This window comes from Sporothrix schenckii (genome assembly GCF_000961545.1).
Source record: "Sporothrix schenckii 1099-18 chromosome Unknown Cont42, whole genome shotgun sequence".
In the NCBI taxonomy this organism is placed as follows: domain Eukaryota; kingdom Fungi; phylum Ascomycota; class Sordariomycetes; order Ophiostomatales; family Ophiostomataceae; genus Sporothrix; species Sporothrix schenckii.
The window spans coordinates 1,807,241-1,827,287 of record NW_015971143.1 but is presented as its reverse complement, the minus strand read 5'-3'; the positions used below and the strand labels follow the sequence as shown (position 1 = coordinate 1,827,287).

At 51.8% G+C, this 20,047-nt stretch overlaps 5 protein-coding genes across 5 annotated transcripts; 2 read left to right on the top strand and 3 right to left on the bottom strand.

Moving 5' to 3' along the window:
• Positions 1-2,248: 2,248 nt before the first annotated feature.
• On the top strand, positions 2,249-3,916 carry SPSK_01650 (uncharacterized protein; the record flags this gene model as incomplete). Its single annotated transcript, XM_016728558.1, has 3 exons — positions 2,249-2,331; positions 2,406-3,384; positions 3,485-3,916. The coding sequence occupies 3 exons, from the start codon at positions 2,249-2,251 to the stop codon at positions 3,914-3,916; spliced, it is 1,494 nt and encodes a 497-aa protein (XP_016590101.1).
• A 633-nt stretch (positions 3,917-4,549) lies between these two features.
• On the bottom strand, positions 4,550-5,556 carry SPSK_01854 (complement component 1 Q subcomponent-binding protein, mitochondrial; the record flags this gene model as incomplete). The annotated part of the gene is made up of 2 exons (XM_016728753.1): positions 4,550-5,063; positions 5,165-5,556. 2 exons carry the CDS (start codon positions 5,554-5,556, stop codon positions 4,550-4,552), a joined length of 906 nt encoding a protein of 301 aa, XP_016590100.1.
• Positions 5,557-8,951: 3,395 nt separating this feature from the next.
• SPSK_01941 (translation machinery-associated protein 16) lies at positions 8,952-9,688 on the bottom strand (the record flags this gene model as incomplete). The annotated part of the gene is made up of 4 exons (XM_016728839.1): positions 8,952-9,097; positions 9,154-9,287; positions 9,362-9,449; positions 9,520-9,688. 4 exons carry the CDS (start codon positions 9,686-9,688, stop codon positions 8,952-8,954), a joined length of 537 nt encoding a protein of 178 aa, XP_016590099.1.
• A 949-nt stretch (positions 9,689-10,637) lies between these two features.
• On the top strand, positions 10,638-13,115 carry SPSK_01479 (exonuclease 1; the record flags this gene model as incomplete). Its single annotated transcript, XM_016728391.1, has 2 exons — positions 10,638-10,679; positions 10,749-13,115. 2 exons carry the CDS (start codon positions 10,638-10,640, stop codon positions 13,113-13,115), a joined length of 2,409 nt encoding a protein of 802 aa, XP_016590098.1.
• An 833-nt stretch (positions 13,116-13,948) lies between these two features.
• Positions 13,949-19,616, bottom strand: SPSK_01366 (and nb-arc domain containing protein; the record flags this gene model as incomplete). The annotated part of the gene is made up of 6 exons (XM_016728281.1): positions 13,949-16,989; positions 17,071-18,171; positions 18,270-18,303; positions 18,394-18,640; positions 18,728-19,446; positions 19,614-19,616. The coding sequence occupies 6 exons, from the start codon at positions 19,614-19,616 to the stop codon at positions 13,949-13,951; spliced, it is 5,145 nt and encodes a 1,714-aa protein (XP_016590097.1).
• Positions 19,617-20,047: the final 431 nt, after the last annotated feature.

Genomic DNA, 20,047 nt, shown 5'->3' with positions numbered 1-20,047 from the left:
GAGCCGCATTCTCGATGCCATTGTCTCATCCACTGGTAAAGTTGTCGTCGCATCCTGAGTTTGCTTTCAGCGCCCTCAGCGAGACGTGCGAAGAGCAAGAAGATGATAGATAGCTGTAGGGAGGAGCTGCTCTAGTCATATTCGACATTACTCGGTCATATGATTGTATGGCATTGAGGATATGGTTGACGTTCATAATAATACTGCCATACTTCTCTGCAGACAGTGATGGCGATAATGTATTAACAATTGTTCGTCCATGGAATATCGGCCGTGTAATCGTCTCGTGAATGTCTGTTATGACCTGTATTTCTGGCATTTAGAAAAACAAATAACCAGACGTTAAGTATAATGGAACATTTAATTTGGTCCTTTTTATTCTTAGTTATGAAATCACAACATGCAATCCTGAGGAAACGACAAAAATCAATGACGACGGAAATTGACCGAGCAAAAATAAGCAAAGAGTGACCTGACTGTAACAATTTGGTTGCTGCTTGACATACATGACCAAAACATGCAAATGGGCTGCTGAAGAAATGGGGGGATGTCAAAGAGCACAGAACAGGCTGACAAGCAGGCCAATCAACACACAGGAATACAAGGATGTTGCTCGATGCGCACCCCTATTGCAATTGTTTACACTCGTCTTTTATTTGGGCTTAACGCGAGATGACAAAGTCGGGGTTGTTGTTAGCTGACTAAATAGGCGCCACGCGGTGGTAACGACTCAACGCCCACCAGCCATGTCATCTCTCAACTTATTCAAAATGCGATATCTGTCAAACACACGACCACGTCAGATCCCCTGCCTCACTGTTCCCCTCCCACGGTTCGAGCGACAATGAAACGGGACTAGTCCACCCACATTGGTCGAGTGGCCTGGCCGGAAACTTGTGAGAGGAGGCAAGCAAAACAAGTTGAAAAAACTGTCGAAAGAGAGCCGATCCATTTGGTGCCGAACGAGCTCTCCTCCATCAATATCGTACACATGAGCCCATGTGCTGCCGCCGGCGCTCCTAGTTCGACTACTGGGCGTCGCAGGACGACGCGCGTGGCGAAATGATTGGCTTTGCGAAGCGGCAAGGCTAACGAGAGGGAGCACGAGGCTTCGGCGAGCCACGCGGGCAAAAAGAGAGAAGGCGACCTTGTTGTGTGTCTTCAATTTGTCTTACGGCATGTTCAGCAAGGGACAAAAATCGGTGGCAACAAAGAGGCTTTCGGAAGGGCTGCGAACTGGAGACACGAGGCACGAGAGAGGGCAGTGTACGATCTACACAGCGCATTGGTCCTCTACTCCGTGTCATCCCTTTGCCGGGATTTGCGGAGGGACCTTATCTTCTTTTTTGTTCTCTTTCCAGTGGATATCAATCTCAAAATTTCCCTCTCGTCGTTAGATTTTTTTCTGTCCTCACTGCCCTTACAAGAGCTTCCCTCAATCTGTCTTCATCCATCGAAAAGACGCAGTCGGTCGCGACGATCAAGTTGGCGCTTATCGGCTTGTCGTACAGGCCATTGGTAGTGCTTTCAGGCGATCACAGTGGACCAGAAGAGTGCGAGGGCTGGCACGAGCTCGACCAGGCCCAGTACGCACGCGCCGACTATCGCTTCCTGCCATCGCCATCTCTCAGCTGTGTCTCTGCTCCACACTGTCCGAAACCCGATTTTGGTCGCCCTTGCCGCTTTTAGTGTCTCTCGCCTGCACTCCTCTCCTGGATAAGGCCCCATTTCCAGCGGCCGTCATTCAATCGCGAAACGCCGCCAGCGAGATTAGCGGCGGCTTTTGCTGAGCTTTCGCGGCATCCACACCTTCTTCTTGTCTTTTTATATCTTGCCTTTTCTTTGTTTCTTCATGCACATTTCATCGCAAGAATCCCCGACTTGACTTTCGTCTTTTGGTCCTTCTCATATTCCGATCGATTCGCCCTGTTACTGTGAGCCGCTCCTCCCATTCCTCGCCGGCTGACTTGCCGTCTTTTGACTCGCCTGCGCGGCTTGTCGTCCACTTATGATCCGTGACCTATCTAACTCACCCCTCCTCCAGCGACACCGCTCCAGCGCCCCGAAAAAACGGGAGTCCGCCAGTTCTCGATTTCGCCACGACAGGCCCGTATCGACGTCGCTGTACTTTTTTGCGATCTAACTTCATTTTCTTTGTTCTTCCGCATTGTCTCCTACTTCATCTCCGTCCAATAGCTCTGTCCCTCGCATTATCTACTTCTACTCCCGCTGTTGCTCGTCTGCCATCATGGCTGAGCTGGCCGCCACCCCCCAAGTCGAAGAGCAGTCCGACGGCTCCAAGCTGCGGACGTTCTTGTCCATCTTAAAGAAGTGAGTCTCGTTGTGGTGCTGTTGCGCCCGCTTGCTGTTGCGCACCTGGCCCGACCTAACGGATGTCTCTTCAGGTTCATTGGCGTTTCGGACCTAGCTGCCGTGCGCTTCTCGTTGCCATCACAGCTGCTCGAACCGACGCCCAACCTTGAATACTGGAACTACCTCGACGCTCCCAACTCGTTTATTGCCATTGGCACCTCCGACGAACCCCTCGACCGCATGCTCGAGGTGCTGCGCTTCTGGTTTACCAAGGATCTCAAATATGCCAAGGGCCGGCCATGCAAGCCCTACAACTCGTGCCTGGGCGAGTTCTTCCGCTGCAACTGGGATGCCGAAGACAATGCCCCGCGCATTGTTCACCAAGAATTGCTCGGCGTCGCTGACGGTGCTGCCAAGACAAACGGCACTGCAGCGTCCAGTTCGGCGTCGAGCGTAAAGTCCAACATGTCCCGCGGCAGCTCCAAGAGCGCCGCCGCCGCCGCCGCCGCCGGCACCCGCACCCCTAACCTCTCTGTGCCCCAGAGCGGCTCCAACCCCCAGAATGCCAAGGTCCGGGTGTCATATCTCACCGAGCAGACGTCCCACCACCCGCCGGTCAGCGCCTTCTACATTAGCTGCCCGGAGCGCGGCCTGCATGCACGCGGGTTCGACCAGATCACGGCCAAATTTACCGGAACCAGCATCAAGGTCATGCCGGGCGAGCACAACCTGGGCATTTTCATCACGCTGGAGAAGCGCGACAACGAGACGTACCAGCTCACCCACCCGGCGGCCCACCTGGGCGGTCTTTTGCGCGGCGCGCTGAGCGTCAGCGTCGGCGACATGGCCTACATCACCTGCCCGGAAACGAAGCTCAAGGCCATCTTGCACTACTACGATGAGGGTTGGCTAAGCCGGTCGACGAACATGGTGGATGGTGTGATCTTTCGCTACGACCCCAAGAACGACGACAAGATGCGGATCCGTGACGTGCCGGACGAGGACGTCCTCGTGCGGTTAAGCGGGCCGTGGAAGGAGAAGATTACCTTTACAATGGGCCCTAAACCATTTGTATGTTTTGCACAGGTCACCGTCCTGTTGTCTTTTCTTTTCAGTCTTTTTTTTTGGTTGTGCCATGTAAGGTCTTCATATTCGAGGCTAACATTAGCAGAACACACAACCTGCCGAGGCCCAAACGACTATTATCGATATCGCACCCCTTACCGTGGCACAGAAAGTGATTCCGCCTGATGACCAGCAGCTCAAGAACGAGTCGCTGCAGCTGTGGGGAGAGGTCACCAAGGCCATCCTCGCCAAACAGTTTTCCAAGGCGACGAGCATCAAACAGGAGCTTGAGGAGAGCCAGCGTGAAAAGGCGCGCGAGCGCGAACGCACCGGCATCGCCTGGAACCCCGTCTTCTTCACGCAGGTGACTGGCAACGGCGGCAAGCCCGAGTTGTCCGAAAAGGGTCGCCAGGTGCTCGAACGCGCACAAAAGGGCGACTGGAGCATGGTCGGCATCGTGGATGTTGATGCGGAAGCCAAGAAAGAGGAAGGGACAACTGGAACCGTGCCAGATGACGCGACTGAAGTGGTTGCTTGAGAGGATGCATTCATGGCTAGCGTGGCAGGCATTCATGTACAAGTAGACTGTGCATATGCCTTTGACTTGAGGGGTCTCAATTTGTTGACCCCAGATTCATTAGATCTGAACGATACAGGAAGGCTATAGAGTCATGGGGCAGGCTGAACGAACCAGGATGCCGGGCACCCTTTTTACTGGGACCAAAGAACCTGATCGGCGTTTTTTTTTTTGTTGCAGTTGCATTTATTTCAGTCCATTTGGGTCACGCCAGTTTTCGTTTTGTCCAGTTACACTCACCTTGTTCGTCCCGCTTAGCACAGAATCGACTCCTTCCGGACTCTTCGCATATAGCTTCAACAGTTGAAGGTCAAAGACACTGGACACTCATAGATCCGGCAACGTCCGGATACGACAACCACATATAAACACGAATAATCGAGCACGCTCATAACAGTGTGGAAGCTAAATGCAGTCATAAACCAAACCGCAGATGGCGTCAAAACCATCGTTCATGCGTATTTTTTTGGTTCTTTATGCTAGAGTGAGGATCATAAAATACATGTGCCATCAAAACCAAACCTCCTACTAAACAGTTTCCTATTTTTCAGTTTTTTTACAGAGGCAATTTTTTTGCATTCATCACTATTCCCTTCAAGCGTCGACAAACGTCTTTAGGTTGTTTAGGAAACCCAGGTACTCGCGCTGTTCCTTGGCATCAAGGTAGTCCGGCACGAAGACGGCCAGCGCCTGCGTGATACCGCGCTCCTCCAGGTAGCGGTCAAGTAGTACCTGCAGGTCCTCGTCCAGGCTACCAAAAGCAGGGCCAGGGTACACGCGCTGCGCCGAGTGGGCCGCGTCGGCTGTGGCCTCGTGGGCGTGGGCGGCATCCTTGTAATAGTACAGGTTGTCCACAACCAGGCCGCCGTCCTGTGCCGTCGCCTCGACACTCAAAGCACCCTGGCCAGGCTTCTCAACGACAATGGCCAGGCGGCACGGGACCGACGCAGAGTCGGTATCAATGTCCTCGCCGTCCTCAGCACCGGCCTCCTCGGCCTTGCGGGCGCTGTTGCCACCCTCAATGTCCTCGTCAGCCAACGCGGAGTCCTCGTCGTACATTTCGGGGTCGTAGTTGGCCAGGTCGGCAACCGAGAACGTCACAGTGATCCTAAAAAGAGAATATTGTTAGTTGCAGTTCACAGTCGGGAGAGAGGATGCCAATTTTCTGCCATTCTTCCGCCCCATCTTCCCCCAAGGGCAAAAACGTACTTCTCGTTGTTGTAAGTACGGCGCAGAACAACCTCCTCGCGGCCCGGCACATCCTCAATCTCAAATAGGCCGCTCTCAAGGAAATCCTTGACGCTGGTCGCCTCGGGCTCGTTCTCACGGATCTCCGTCTCAAACTGAATCTCACTGGACAGCTTGGCAGACAGCTCCTCGTCAATCTCGTTGTTAGAGGCGGCCCGGCGGGCAGCAACCGAAGAGAAGGCAGACACGCTGGTGCGGATCAGGGCTGCAGAGCGCAGACCATTGGCAATCTGGAACGCCGACGGGTGGGCGGCAGTCGAGGTGAGCAGAGACGACCGGGAAACGGCCGGAGCGCGGCTGAGGCGGGCAGCGGCGCGGGGCGCCGCGCGGGAAAGCATGCGCAGAGACATCATGGTGCTTATGGAGTGTTTGCAGAAAGGCAACTGTCGAGTTCTGGTACAGAGCGTTGCATGCGACGAATGTGTGGCGGATATTGCGACGTACTTACAAGCTTCTGAAAATCCTCCAGAGCTTTGCCCAAATTTTCTAGCTGTGAGAGACGTTGCCCCACCACTGTTTTGACAGCCCAATGCTGTCAATGTATTGGTTAAAAATGGCCCCACGTGATTGTGTAATGCTGTTTGCAGACCTTGGCTTTGACAGTGAAATTAGACGAAAATGTGCCGAAAAGTCTAATCTCACGATACCTTTTCGGCGTCGCCTTCTCTTCACACTACAACCGTGAGCCATTTGACAAGTCGAGCCAAGTATCAGCGAAGGAATATAAAAGCCATGCCATGAAGATAAAGAAAAAGACGAGATACACGACCAAAACCCAACTATCGGCGCGGAATATATTCCCTGTCCCTTCCCACAACCTGGCTAAGGATAGGTCCTGCCTTTCCCTCTCGGTAATCCTTTTAGTGTCATGGCCTCTTTTTATTCTCCCAACGCGCCAAATCTATTTGTAGCTTTCTGCCCAAGTCCACAACACCGTTTTTATGTCTTCCCACTTCGTATTGCGTGACCTGTCTGCTGGCGTACAACCAGGCCAGGCGTGTCTTATCACCGCTCTTCACGATATGGCTCCCGAGGGCCGGCCAGAGGCGCTGGCTCGTCTTGTCAAAAACTCGTCACTTGAGACTGATTCGACGCCGTGTTGATGACACTCGGGGTATTCGCGACTCGAAGGACTCTTTGCAACCCCAACACTGATAGGGTGTCGGACTGCGCTGAATGCCTGGCCCGGTACCACAGCTGCCAAAGACGCCGCTACGGCGTGCCGTTAGGCACAGGCTCTCCGAAATGAGCACTGTATCTTCATGGCTGCAAAGACAGCAGATACGGACGTGAGAAACGTAGAGACACATGATTACTAGATATGTTAGCCAAACTATTTGTGTTTAAAAAAAAAGAATAAAAAAAAACCATGCACGGCATGAAAGGACGGCAAGAGAAAGAAAGGAAGGTCAGTACATGCATACAGAGGAGGCGTAAGATCTATATTGAGTGCTGGCTGGTGGACACCTTCCGGCTTGTGGGTGCCAATGAGCTGGTTGACAAGCGTGCTGGTTCATGTCTACGCTTGTTAATCCATATAGCCACATCCACCGGCGGCCATGGGGAGACGGAGGGTGACAGGAGCGTTATATATGAGAATTGGTTGTTCTCACGAAAAGGTGCATGGTGACCGAAAGTTGCGTGGTATCAGGGTTCGTTAGAGACAAAAGTATCTGGCTTGCGTCCGGGGGTCAGTAATCCTTCAGGGTGCTCTGATCTGGGGACATGTAAATTGGCTTGTGCTGTAACATTTGTTTCCTTCTTCTTTCAAAGGTACGAGAAACAAGTGAATACATACAAGCGAGTCTGCCTTAACATGTCAAGACATCTTCTTATTCCTGCTATCCGTCATGCGGCACATATGAAAGAGTTATGGTACCTGTCGGCCTAGAAAAAGGTTATTGTCCCTTAATAAGTTTAAAAAGAAGCTACTCACTCTGTCATTGCCATGATATGCCCTGTTCTCTAGATATACACGCCTTTGTATACATGCTTGTGTATCTGAAAAGAACAAGTATAGATAAGAAGGGAAAATTGCGCCACGCGGCGGAATCTGTCTGCATCTGCACTTTAATTGATGCACAGCTTAGACTTCAGCGCAGTGCACAGCGTGACAAAAAGAGGCAGTAGGACAACGCACCAAAGGGCATGCAGAGTGCGACGAAAAGCCGTGGTAGGACATGGGCTAGAGCTGGGACAAGCCGTTTTCTAGGAGTGTCTGAGGAAACATACGAGAAGCTCTCCGCAGGTGGGGAGACATAGCCGCGTTTTTGAGACGAATGTAACGGCAGAAATAGATACTCCGTATAACAAGAAAAACAATACAAGAAATGGTGAACAGCACAACGCATCTGCAACTTCATTTTCATGAGAAATAGACTGAGATTCTACTAGCTTGGGCTGCCCGTCTGGTCATTAAGCACAAATCGGGCAGGGCGAAAGATATCGGGTAGAGGTGTCTCAGTTCTGTTTCAAGTAGATATATCAAAGACAACGAGGCAGCTGCAAACCCTGGCATGGGAATATCACCTCATCAATTTCGACCGCAGGAGTGGTCTCGTCGTCTTTCTTGTCTTGGGGTAACCTTTCACATTTCGACGTGCGACGGCTAGCTGCTGCCCTTTCGCCATGGCAGCATGCTGACTTTGTGCGTCGAGGGGACAAGGCATTTAAGAAATATAGTGGTACGGAAAGAGATGTTGGTCTGAGGGACGTTAGTTTACACACGCTCAAGTAGGCTGGAACAGGGTGGTTTCGATTGTAGACGCTGGGCTTCGGTACCTCAACGAATTCTAGTGTGAGCTGTGTGCCTCTACAAAATATTTCGCTTGACTCGCTCCGAAGCGTCTCATGAAAGAGGTCATGACATGAGATGGGAAAGAAATCAACTCAACAAACAAAGCAACAGCATCGCGACGGATACAAGCCTTCCAGTAGATAAGATACTTATACATATAGAGGGCTCATTTCTAGGTTGGGCGATCTTCGAGATGACGCTCCGGAGACTTGATGGCAGGGCATATCTCAACAGACCTGACACATTCAAATTTCGGGGCTGCATATGCATATGCGCGGAGAGCGAAGGAGCGAATAGAGGAGTAGCAGAAAATAATCAACGCAGCAGTTCTCGCGGCTGCCGCTCGCCACATCCGGGTGGAGAGAGAAGATCCTTCGGACAGGGGCTACGGTGTGGCTGCGCGTATCCGTAAAAGCGAAAGGCCACGACGGACGGACAATATGCAGAGAAGAGTTGCCCCGTTTGTTCCCGAAGAATGGACAGTTGCCGACACCCGTCGCCAAGTCGCATAACGCGCAAACAGCAACCATAGTACACCCGTCTCCGCCGGAGCGTCAGGGCAAAATCTCCGTATCTCGGTCCCCAACAGCCCCAATTTGTCCTCCTATGCGCGACGAGAAACATCCATTTAAAGTGAGGCAACGTAAAGTAACGTCAGGTGGCCGGACACTCGGACGGCCGGTAATCGTCGCGGAACGAAAATTCAGGCGAAGCACTCGCAGGAAGCTCGAAGAACACCAATGGCTAGCCTCAACGTCGCCAAAGTAGTAACGCTATGGCGGCTGTTTGTCACCAGCAACGCCCGTCTTGTGCATCGTCTCCGGCTTCGTGCTCTGCCCCCGTATTCCCAATGCTGCTTGCCGCGCACATCGTCCGCCAGGTGGTGTACGTGCCACTGCTGCACACTTGCTGGTGTTGCAAGGACAGGCAAAGGATTCTTCGTCCAAGTCTCTAGTCCTTGTTCGGGGGGAAGGTTGCCGGCCGTACAGCACCCGCTTCGTTGATGCGCACCCAGGAAAGACTGTTCAACTGCAACCACGAACCGTCCCACCGCTCCAGAGCAGAAACATTGTCTTTCGATGTGAGGTCGGGAGCCACTGCTCTAGGTTAGCCATTTGGGACTTTTTGAAAACACGCAGCCGTTGAAACCTACAAAATCCATTCTGAAACTCCTTTTCCAGAGCAGTCATCTTGACCTTGAGCGCATCCTCACGCGTACTAGCTGGCCGCCCTGGTCGACGAGTCCGCTTCAGCGCGTCCATCTCCTCGTCGTACTGGTGCACAAAGCTGAATTGTCAGCACCGCACATCCTAATCAGAGAACGGGTGCAATACCCAGACAAGGGCCTAATTCAGGCGTACCTCTTCACAACAGCCATAAATTGGTCGGCGTCAAAGACATCGATGCCCGTTTCGCGAACGGAATCTTGGAAAAACCCTGCACGATCGACTGCTGCGTGTCAGCCATAGCCCAAAGCAATAACACTGCAGGCAGGAAACCAGCCATTGCATGCTCATACCAAATGACTGTTCGTGCATCTTTCTGCTCGTCGCGAGCTTCCCAAGGCGACCGTCGCGGGCCAGGGCTTTGCGCAAGCGTCGGGAGTCCCGCGATCCTTCGTGGACCGTCCCCAAAGGACCTTTCTTCTTCACAATCTGCTTGCGCGTCTTGTCCAGTGTTCGCTGCATCGTGGCTTGCGTAGTGATGCCGTGTCTGTTTGAGAGGTATTGCGTCCGAGTTTTGGGTGTTGGAGTTTGGCGATGCAGGGTGGATTCTTCACACTTCAGCGTTGACTAGCCTTTTTCTTTCTTTTCTTTTTTTTTTTTTTTTTGGTTTGCACCTTCTAGAACAACACTTAAATCGGATTCGGACCTAGCGGGGAAGGGGCGACCCACTACTTTCCAGTTGCCCTGGAAATATCGGGCCGCTTGACGCTATTTCCTATTTGGCAGTAAGGCCAGGCCTTTTACGCGCTGGTACGAGACGCGCTTTCTTCGTCGTGTCGAATAGGCTCTTCCCTTGTCTGGTGTGGCGCATACACCGGCGTGGGACACTCAACACGCGACCTGCCATGACCTGTCCAGGTACGGCAACCACCTCCAGTTGACGCGGAGCAGCTCCTTCATGTCTTGCCGCGTCAATGTTCCAAAGAACAGCGGCTTTCTCACCTACCTCACCAGTCCTGAACCGAAGAGATACTTCTAGCACTTCGTATCTCCTTTTTTTCTTCTGCCTCTTTACACTTCAACACATTCTCTTTCTATCTCAGCGCGTTATATTCTCCACGTTGCTTCGGCCGTATATTACCTCGCGTTCCGACTCGCGTCGGTCTGTAATTCTCGCCTCTTTGGTCGTCCTGCATGGACCGCGCGAGCAGTTTCTTGACAGCCGCCATCTCACACGCCCTGGCAACAGCCTTCGCATTTGAACAAGGTCTTCTCACGTCTGTTATACGAACCGATTAATTTGGCGTTCGTCACAGCATCGTCGTTACCACGTCGCCTAGACTTGCACATAAACTTCAGCTTTACCGCCTCGACGACATATCACCTCCCCAAACCGCATGGCCAACGCCTGTGCCCATCCTTGAGCCCAAGTCCCTCCGCTGCCGGGCGCTGCCTCCTGCACGGCCTCAGGATGGGTATCTCCGGTATGATTTCCTCCACCTTGGCCGTATTTGTAGGTCGAGACGGAATCGCCGTGCTGACATGAAGTTTAGGATTGCTTCCCCTTCTCAAATCCATCCAGCGGCCCATAGAGCTGAAGAAATACACCGGTGAGACTTTCGCTGTCGACGCCTATGGGTGGCTGCACCGCGGTGCTATTAGCTGTGCCTTGGAACTAGCTCAAGGTCGACCAACAAGAAGATATGTCGACAGTGTTTTGCACCGCGTCCGTATGGTCCAGCACTTTGGTGTTACGCCATATCTCGTCTTTGATGGCGATTTTCTTCCAAGCAAAGCTTCTACCGAAGCGTCGCGTGCGAAACGCCGAGAGGAAAGCCGCAAGGCTGGCCAGGAGCTCATGAATGCCGGCAACCCAAAGCAGGCATTTGTTGAATTCCAAAAAGCAATCGACGTAACCCCCGAGATGGCATGCCATTTGATCGAGGAACTCAAGAAGCTCGGTCTTCCCTATATCGTTGCTCCCTACGAAGCTGATGCCCAAATGGTCTATCTTGAACGCGAGGGTCTCGTCAGCGGCATTATTTCCGAAGACTCCGATCTTTTGGTGTTTGGAGCCAAACGCCTTTTGACAAAGCTAGATACGCACGGCCGCTGCATTGAAATCAACCGTCGAGAGTTTTGCGCCTGCAGAGAGGTTTCACTCACAGATTTTTCTGACACAGACTTTCGACGCATGGCCATTCTCAGTGGCTGTGACTACCTTGAAGGAATTGGCAACATTGGCCTCAAAACCGCGTACCGGATGATACGAAAACACAAAACAATCGAAAAGGTTGTCCGCATGCTGCAGTTTGATGGCAAATTCAAAGTTTCTGAAAACTACATGGCCGCGTTCCGCCAAGCAGAGCAGACATTTCTTCACCAACGGGTGTTTTGTCCTGTCAAGCAAGAACTTGTTCTTCTCTCAGAGCCGACAAATGGCCTTGATGTCGAGGAAATGTGCTTCATTGGTCGAAAAATCGACAATGATATCGCCCGAGGTGTTGCAATTGGCAGCCTAAACCCTATGACAAAAGAGCCCATCATTTTGCCCTTGTCTCCGGGCAAAAAACGACGGGCAAGCAGCGTCACAAGCAGTGTTACGGGTCCAAGAAGCTCGCCTTCTATTTCAGCCTTTGCCAACTCTGGAAACCAGCAGCCGTTCGGCAAACCAATCAACGAATACTTTGCCAAACGCCGCGAGTCCGCACAGCGGATACCCCTAGGTGCAATGGACCCGAATTGTTTCTCTGTTGACAAACAAGAGGTCGCGGCCTTAACGCAGAATGGGCTGACACCTCGTGTGTTCCCTCTGCCACGGCCGTACGTGGATGGTGGCCACACATCGCTTCACCAGGCCGGACCGTCACGAAATGGACCAGCCATTGGAGAAAGCTTACGACTGCGGCGGCGACAAACCGAATCCTTATCCAGCCTTTTACAGCTTGGTGCTTCTCCTTCTAATCCCGCCACCAGCTCCAACCGAAGAACGACAACTTCGACGCTACCTCCGCATTCGCAGTCCGAATCATTTCATCTGGCTGCCCGGTCTCGGAGCGACACTATGCCTTCAACAAGGCCACAGAAGAAGGCAAAGCTCTATTTTGATGAAATTAAGGCGCCTGTCCCGTCATCCAAAGGCTTTGAGCGCAGCAAGTATTTCCCGGTGACCTTTGATGCCGTTGCTGCTTCCCCATCCACAAAGAAGCCAACTCGGCTTACAGATTCAAATTTCATGTCAGACGATTCAGTCGAAGAAGCCATGTTAAGTCTACCGGACATCGTTGATTGGGATATTCACATGTCCACCAAATCCGCAAAGTCGACAGTGTCCGTTTTTGAGGACGCACGACCGACGAAAAATTGTACTGTTGTTCCTGACAGCGACGGTGTTGAGGTCCCGGCCAGCCCAGCCGACTTTAAGAGCCAGCAAACGGAGGACGTGGTCACATCGCAAGAAGATAACCCAATCACTCGTGTATCACTTGACCGGTTTTCGTACACCGGAGCGTTAAAATTCGCTCACGGGCTACCAACTCCCGACACAAGCTTTATAGAAAGCCACGAGAAACCAACGAAGCCGAGTATCCTCACTCCGCCCTCGTCCATCTCACAGCGACAGACCAGCCGACATCAGACCAACGCGCCGAAAATGAGCCTGGGCGAGCTTGTCGAGACCACATCGGTAACCCGCTCAGAGCGGCCACGAAGCTCCACCACCAAACGAATTCGACGAAGTATGGAGGCTTCGATACCTATCAACCCATCGTTTGTACCCCTTCCACCTGCCGATCTGGACGAAGTCGCGGCGCTGAACCGTCCTCAAGGCAGCGAAGACCAAATTGTCCCCGATAGTGACGGAGATGACGATGACGACAACGTCGCCGAACAGAGAGGTCAGCGGGCGCCGGGCGGTCGCTTGGACCTTTCCCGCTTTTTGTGTGCATAGATGATATCCAGCGCTATTTCGCATTCTTTTGTTCTATTAGCTACTCGAACGGTGTGAAGCTGGTATGAAACCCTCAAGCGACGCCGGCTACACGGCTATTTGCACAGCGTCGGAGTTTATCTTACTTTTGTTTCTCACTTATTATTGATCTTGGATGCGGTTTGTGATAGAATTGCATCCGAGTCGTTATCTCTAAATTAATTGTTATGAAACGGGCATGGAGAATAGGAAGGCTCGTATATAAAGCTGTGAATTAAGTTTCGTCACCAATTGTTTTGTTTGTTTGGCTTGCATACTTTTTGGTCAACGATAGTAGGTTTTGAAGCACCATGATATTGTGGTGGGTAACAAGTGAAAACAGAACATGAGCGTATCGCCAATAAAAAGCCTCTTGCAATGGCAATCGAGTTATCGTAAAGACGTAGAGTCGATACTCAACAGAGTATGGTAAATGCAGTCAATTTTTGTTTATCACTGTTTATAATGCAAACACTGGACAACCTATAACTGAACGACGAAAATCTATCTTGAGTTTGATTTGAAACAGGGTAGAATCAAAATACCGTCAAAAATGCGAGTCAATAATTGGGAGCAGAGAACACACAAGACCTGTAAAGAGGCAACAAAAAATAGCACGCTATGAATGGAAGATAGATAGACCAAGAAGAAAAAGGAGACGCCAGAAAACCCAGCAGACAGAGAAACAAGAGGAAAAACGAAGGAAGAATAATCAGAGAAAATAAAACGATAAAAAAATCGATGTGGAGATCAACCTATAGCCTAGGAACTCAGTTGCTCTACTGCACATCATAATGACTGCTTTGAATTCCCCTTCACGAAACACCGCTGTCGTGGTCGTTGGATTCTCCCACCTGTACTTTTCTGTTTCCGGTTCCTGAAACGCTTTTGGATATCGGCTCAGACGAATGCTCGTCTCCCTCGACATGTGTAATCTGAGAAGGATATGGGCCACTCCGAGCTATATTCGATATGCCCATATGCACAGTAGCAATGCCTCTGGAATCCCAGGCACCAGTTGCTGAGACGTGTTCTGGCCCTTGGCCAGACTGCGACCGAGACACCACCACACTGTCCGGTTGTCTCGAGCCTGCACCTCCGACGCTGCCGCTGCTACTACCGCTCCTTGTGTCGCTGTTATTTGTAAGAGCACCTGTGCTATAAGCTGTGGGAATAGGTCGGAAAATAGACGGTTCCCTAACCTCTAACCACACCGTAAATGGGCCGTGCAGGTAAGATGGCCTCTCGTGGTGATGCTCTTGATGCCTTTCCTCCCACTGCCGATAGCTAGTGTTGACATCTGCGAAAGGATTCGTCGTTTGTGGAGACGGTTCTGTTTGTACAAGAGACGATTGGCTATTCCTTCGCAGAGAAGGTATTTGCCGTGTACCCGCTGTCATAGATCGGCCGTCCACAGACTGAGGTAAGCTACGATCATGTGGAAGGTACGTTCCCGCTTGGTTGGACGGTGGTGCCGTATTGGCGGGGATGGACGAGAGCCGAGTTGGGTAGTGAGCGTGGCCGTATGTCGAGGGCTGAGACTGAGCGCTTGTGTTGCGAGACATTGGCTGCGAAGTATATCCATCAACATTCTGGTTTGGTCGTAAAAAATTGCGCTGAATCTGCTGAGATTCAAGTGCGATTTGTTCCTGAGACGGCCCCGTGGGTTGTTGCAAATACTGAGAAGACTGCTGGGAGTGGCTCGGGTGTAGCGGTGCCTGGTAGGAAGCCGCTGTTCGGTCTTGGGCGCCAATCCCAAAACTCAACTCAGACGAAGTTATTCGCTGGTTGCCAGGGTGGTAGACATCGCTGCCCCATTGATGGATGGAATCTGGTAGGTTTCTTTGAGCAATACTATCCGTGTTCTCGGCATTGCCATCATCCACGATAGTTTCCTCCTGATGCGTTGTAATCGAATTGGAGAGATATTGGGATGAGGAGCGATACGGAGGGGGCATGAACGGGCCATAGCCCTGGTTAGGGGTTGATCTGGCTGTCCGAGAGCCCCTCAAAAATGTTCCAGGCTGCGAGCGGAGCAGGCTATCAATGCTGCTTGCAAGTGCATCCTCCGTATCCGGCGCGGCAGGTGCAATTTCGGGATCAGACGGGGCGATATTCTCAGTTTTCTGTTCTTCTGAAGTAACAAAGCTCGCTGAAGCAGAACCAAATGACAAAAGCTCCTTGAGACCCCTGAGACGCTTCAATGAGTTCCTGAAACTTGATGGTGGGGACTGTGAGGAACTTTTTGGAGAGTTGAAAGACATCGCGGCGATATCTGACGGTTTGGTTCCGTGCCCATCCTCTATGCCGTGGCGGGCGGGCTCGTGTCGCTTTGTGCTTTCATAAAGGGTTACAAGGGGTCGGACGCCCAATGTCCCTGTGCTCTGTGCTCGGTTCTTGCTTTGATTCTGGTCGGTATCCCCTTTGGTGCCGACGTCTAGTATGGTCGGTTCTAGTCTCGGGCGTGGAGGCGATGCTGAGTTGGCCCAAGATCGAAATTTACTGAGAGAGTGCTTTGCCACGCCGCCGGTCACCGAGAAGCCGTGTTCGGGAAGCTCTGCTTTGAAGCTTTCGCTTTCAGGGATGAACAACGATCCTTCCGCAAACTCGCGGCTCACGCTGCTTCGAGGGTCGCTGATGTTTTTATCTCTCCACGCCCCTGCTCGATCTCGGTATCGGTGCTCGTAGTTTCGTTGAACAACGCGGTGATTAAGTACGGCAGGATCAGAGTAAAGCACCCCAAATCCTGCCGACGGAGAGTCGTGATCCTTTGCCTCTGGCCTGACAGGCGAAATATCCGAAAGCTTCGGCGTTGGCACTTCGGTTACAGCCTGGTCAGTTCCATTGTCGTCCTCCGGAGATGGTGGGGCAGGAATTGTATTCTGGGCCGTCGGGTATGGTACATGCCAGCTATATGGATCACCACCCCCTGGGACGAAGGGAGAGAAGATAAGGTCTGGTGACTGGTACAGAGTTCCGCCGCTAGCATTGGCAATTGGAGGGTTGGTCCACACTTGTTGCACTGGAGCTTTCCCTTTCCCGTCGTTGGGATGTAAAATTGTGTCGCCGAATTGCGTCTCTGCTTCGAGGTCGATTGGACTGTCGATATCCATGTTGATTGCGGGGTTGGTGTTAATGATGTGAACGCCAGCCCTCTCGTCATCGAATCCAGTACCCGTTCGCGAGGAGATTCCCGAGGTGTCAGTACTAGCTTGGCTGGATGAGTTGGCAGAACCAGCTACCGAGGAGTCTGAAAAACTGTTTGCACGTTCGAAAACAGATGTGGTTGTTAGGCTCTCGTAACTTGACGGGCGCGTGCCCATCTCGTTGAAAATGTGAGCCTGCGTGACTTCCGAGAGCTTCATGATGGCTTCCTCGCAGGCACCGAGTCGAGAACGGATCTGTACCCCGGCACTGGCCAGGCCGGGAGGAAGTGGCGATTTCTTTTCCGAGTGGGCCAAGTGTTGTAACAACATCTCACCGTGTATTTTGAAGCAGCGGTAATCGTCCAATAGACCGGGTCTTCTGCCATTGAGCCTATCCGCCTCATCAAAAGCATGGCAGAACACATTTGCCGACCGCTCGAGCCAGAAGTCGGCATCTTTAGTAGCAGTAAGAACATCAACAAAAAAGCGCTGGACAACGGTGTGAATTCGGAGCAAGTCAACAGATTCGGACCCCCTTTCATGGCTCTGTTTGGAACTGGTTTGCGAACTCGTTGGAGAGACAGAATCCGCCTCGTAGCGATCAACAAGAGCAAAGGCAATTAAGGTACCCAAACTGTTGTTAAGAGATCTCTTTGTGTGTGACGCATCACGAGTCAACACCGGTGTCCTGCTATCCAGCGCATGGAGGCCTAAATTGAGTTACGTTAGTGCACTGTGTTGACGAGACGACGTGGGCAGGAAAGACAGGTACGCCAGGCGGCGACACTCACCTAGATTGAGAAATCCAACCGGAACACGGCCGCCCAGAAAAGCCAAGATGTACATGAGATTCAAGGACGGGTATGCGCCGCGAGACTTGAGCTCGTCCCATACGTTGTAGTATGCAGGAAGGTCACTAGCCCATATTCGATTTTGGAGGGTTCTTAAGTATTTGGATAGAGGCTCACGGGTTGTTTTGATATGCCGGGCGGCAGCATGGACCATCAATGGCAGACACCCCATGCGCTTGACAATCTCGAGTGCCTGTGCACATTCACCTTCCCTCCAGGGCTTTTTCCGCTCCATTTCGGTCAAGAGCAAATCGCGCGCATCCTCCGGGCTGAGCATATCCAGCTTCATTATTTGTGGATTGTCAAACTCGTAACGGCCAGAGACATCGCTTTGGATGGACGTGTAGATGATGCTCGTGTTTTTAGCATCGGGAATGAATCGCTCTATTCCGGGCGTATTGAAAATGATGCCGTCAAACACGAGAAGCCATTGATCGAAACTGCTAAACCAAGCCCGGACGATGTTGACGATATTGTGAGGATCACACAACTCCTTCTGAGAATCGCTAGAAGAGCTGGGCTCCTCCGCAAGGGTCTTTTCCACGACGTTTCGCAAAGCTTCGTTCTTTGCAATTGTCCAGAAAAATTGTTCCATTTCTGCGATGGACTTAGCACGAATCCAGTAAATGCCACCCGGGTAGTCGCCACGGTGTTGGAAAACATATTGTCGCGCAAGGTGCGTCTTTCCACCACCTGGTAGGCTTTGGATGACAACTGCGGAAGTTCCCTCTGCCCTCTTTGCACCGTCGGTGAGCTTTCGGTGAAGCTCCTCAAGCTCTCTCTTGCGTCCAACGAAGTAGGAATTTGGACGAAACTTCTCCGGGTGCAGAAATAGCGGGTCCTGCTTGACAGTCGAGGTACCTGAGGTCGTTGATGAGACAGGGGGAGGAAGTAGTGGCATCGGTGCGGTAGCCGCATCTGGGATGGAGGTAATGGGGGACTCGACAAGTTCACCTGGGCTGAGTATAGTAGTAGAGTCAACCTTGGCCATCACTGCCCTCAGTGACAAGAGGTCGGGAATACCTTCGATCAAGTCTGTATCTGTGTAAGAGGGTGTAGCAGTAGTTTTAGTATATGTGGTACTGAAATGTTCTAGTATGAAGACAAGTCAAATAGATATGGGGCAATTCGTGACTTACCAGCGTTTGATTTACTCCTTGCCCGTATGGTTGCCTGTCCTTGCGTTAGTGGATGCAAACGGGACTCACGTCAAAAGTCGAAGAAACATCATTAAGGGCTCGGGAAATAGATGTCTGGACGTACAGTCAAACGACGCTCTTCTATTTCACGACGCGCACGAGCCACACGGTCTTCATGTTCAACCGTCCATCGGATTTCGATGACTGGGGGGGCCTCTATGACCCATTCTTGGATAGACGTGACCATAGTTTGGTAACCTGGGGCGTTTGCACCATCAAATTTGCATATATTTGAATGGTCGGCTTCAATCCCGTAGTATGTCACACCGGGCAGCTGAGGACTTGCCGAGTCGACATCTACAACAAATGCCCTGAATTGCTAGTCAGTCAACTGACGTTACAAGTAGAGATACGCAGGATAATCTGTGTTAAAAGGGGACCTGGCATGACATGCTCACTTTGTTCCCTTCAGGTCGGTTTTGTGGTTCTCGTGGACCATTTGAATCTTGAAGCGTTGGTAAATGTCCAGAAAGTGATTGTTGACTTCCTGTAAACGTTCGTTGTTCCGCTTCAGCGACTTGATCAGGACGGGCTCGGTATCAAAGAACTTCTTGGGTGCTGCAGAGGCCATTCCTTGTAGGACTCGACCCCAGAAAGCCAGCCCGGAGCCGGTGTGTGGTGTGCCAAGAAAGATGATGCCGTATGTCGAAACATATATAGACCGCGACGCCTCGTGGTCGGCATCACGGAGGTCATTGGAGTAAAGCAACGCACGCTTCACCAATATTCCGCCGAGGCTGTGAGCAACCCAAATGAGCGGGTTGTTGCTTGTACCCCTATTCTGGCGAAAAGCGGTCAAATGGCTGACTAAAGTCATTGCATGCTGGTAAATAAAGTTGTCGCTCGGACTGCTCTCCGTGCCTCTGCCGTAGACATCGGCGTTGTAACCATATACGAGAATATTTGCAGGGTTTTTTTTTAATGTCTCTGGAAGAAGCTCTGCCGGCCAATAGAGGCCGTTCTTGGCGGTCCAAGTCCGCTTCGGCTGGCCATTTAGACCATGAACGAGAATGATGTCGACATGTGCGTCGGGGTGGGTGAAGACAGGCGTCACCTCGAAACGAGAGACGTCAAGGTTGACTGAGCCCTGGGACGACGACCCGAGGTTGGTCGACTCCTGGAAGGGGAACCAATTGCCAGTGTCAGCTCATGCATTTAGAAAGATGGTTGCGTTGGAGGGAAGTGTCATGACGGGACGGGCCGAATGCCGAGCAAGGCGGCAAGGTGGGGTGAATACCCTTGGGAAAAGTTGAAGTGATTTGTATGAAGACAGGAACAGCTTACCATTTTTAGGGTGTCGGAATGGAAGAAGAGCAAACACTACAGCTCTCTTGGCGCCACAGCACGAGTATCAAAACGGGCTGTAGACTCGGGGTCGGCGAGGGTTAGACAAGTATGAGAAGACGACTTTCGTGTGTGTGGGAAGCCAGAAGAAGAGTGGGAATGGTGGAACGGCGAAGTAAAAGACAGAATGGAAACAAAAGAAGGTGGACCTAAACGGGGTAAGGGATGAATGACCAGGGCCTGCCTTTATATTACCTCGGTCTGTTGGACGCAAAGCAGTCGTAAACATACGAGTAAGAGCCGCATCGAGGCCAGTCGTCAATAGAGGCGAAGAAAGGTTCCAGGGCGAATGGTGCTGGAACGGGCGCGCCAAAGACGAGCAGGGCTGCTTGCCTCAAGACGCAGACAGCGGACAAGCGTAGTACCTATGGGTG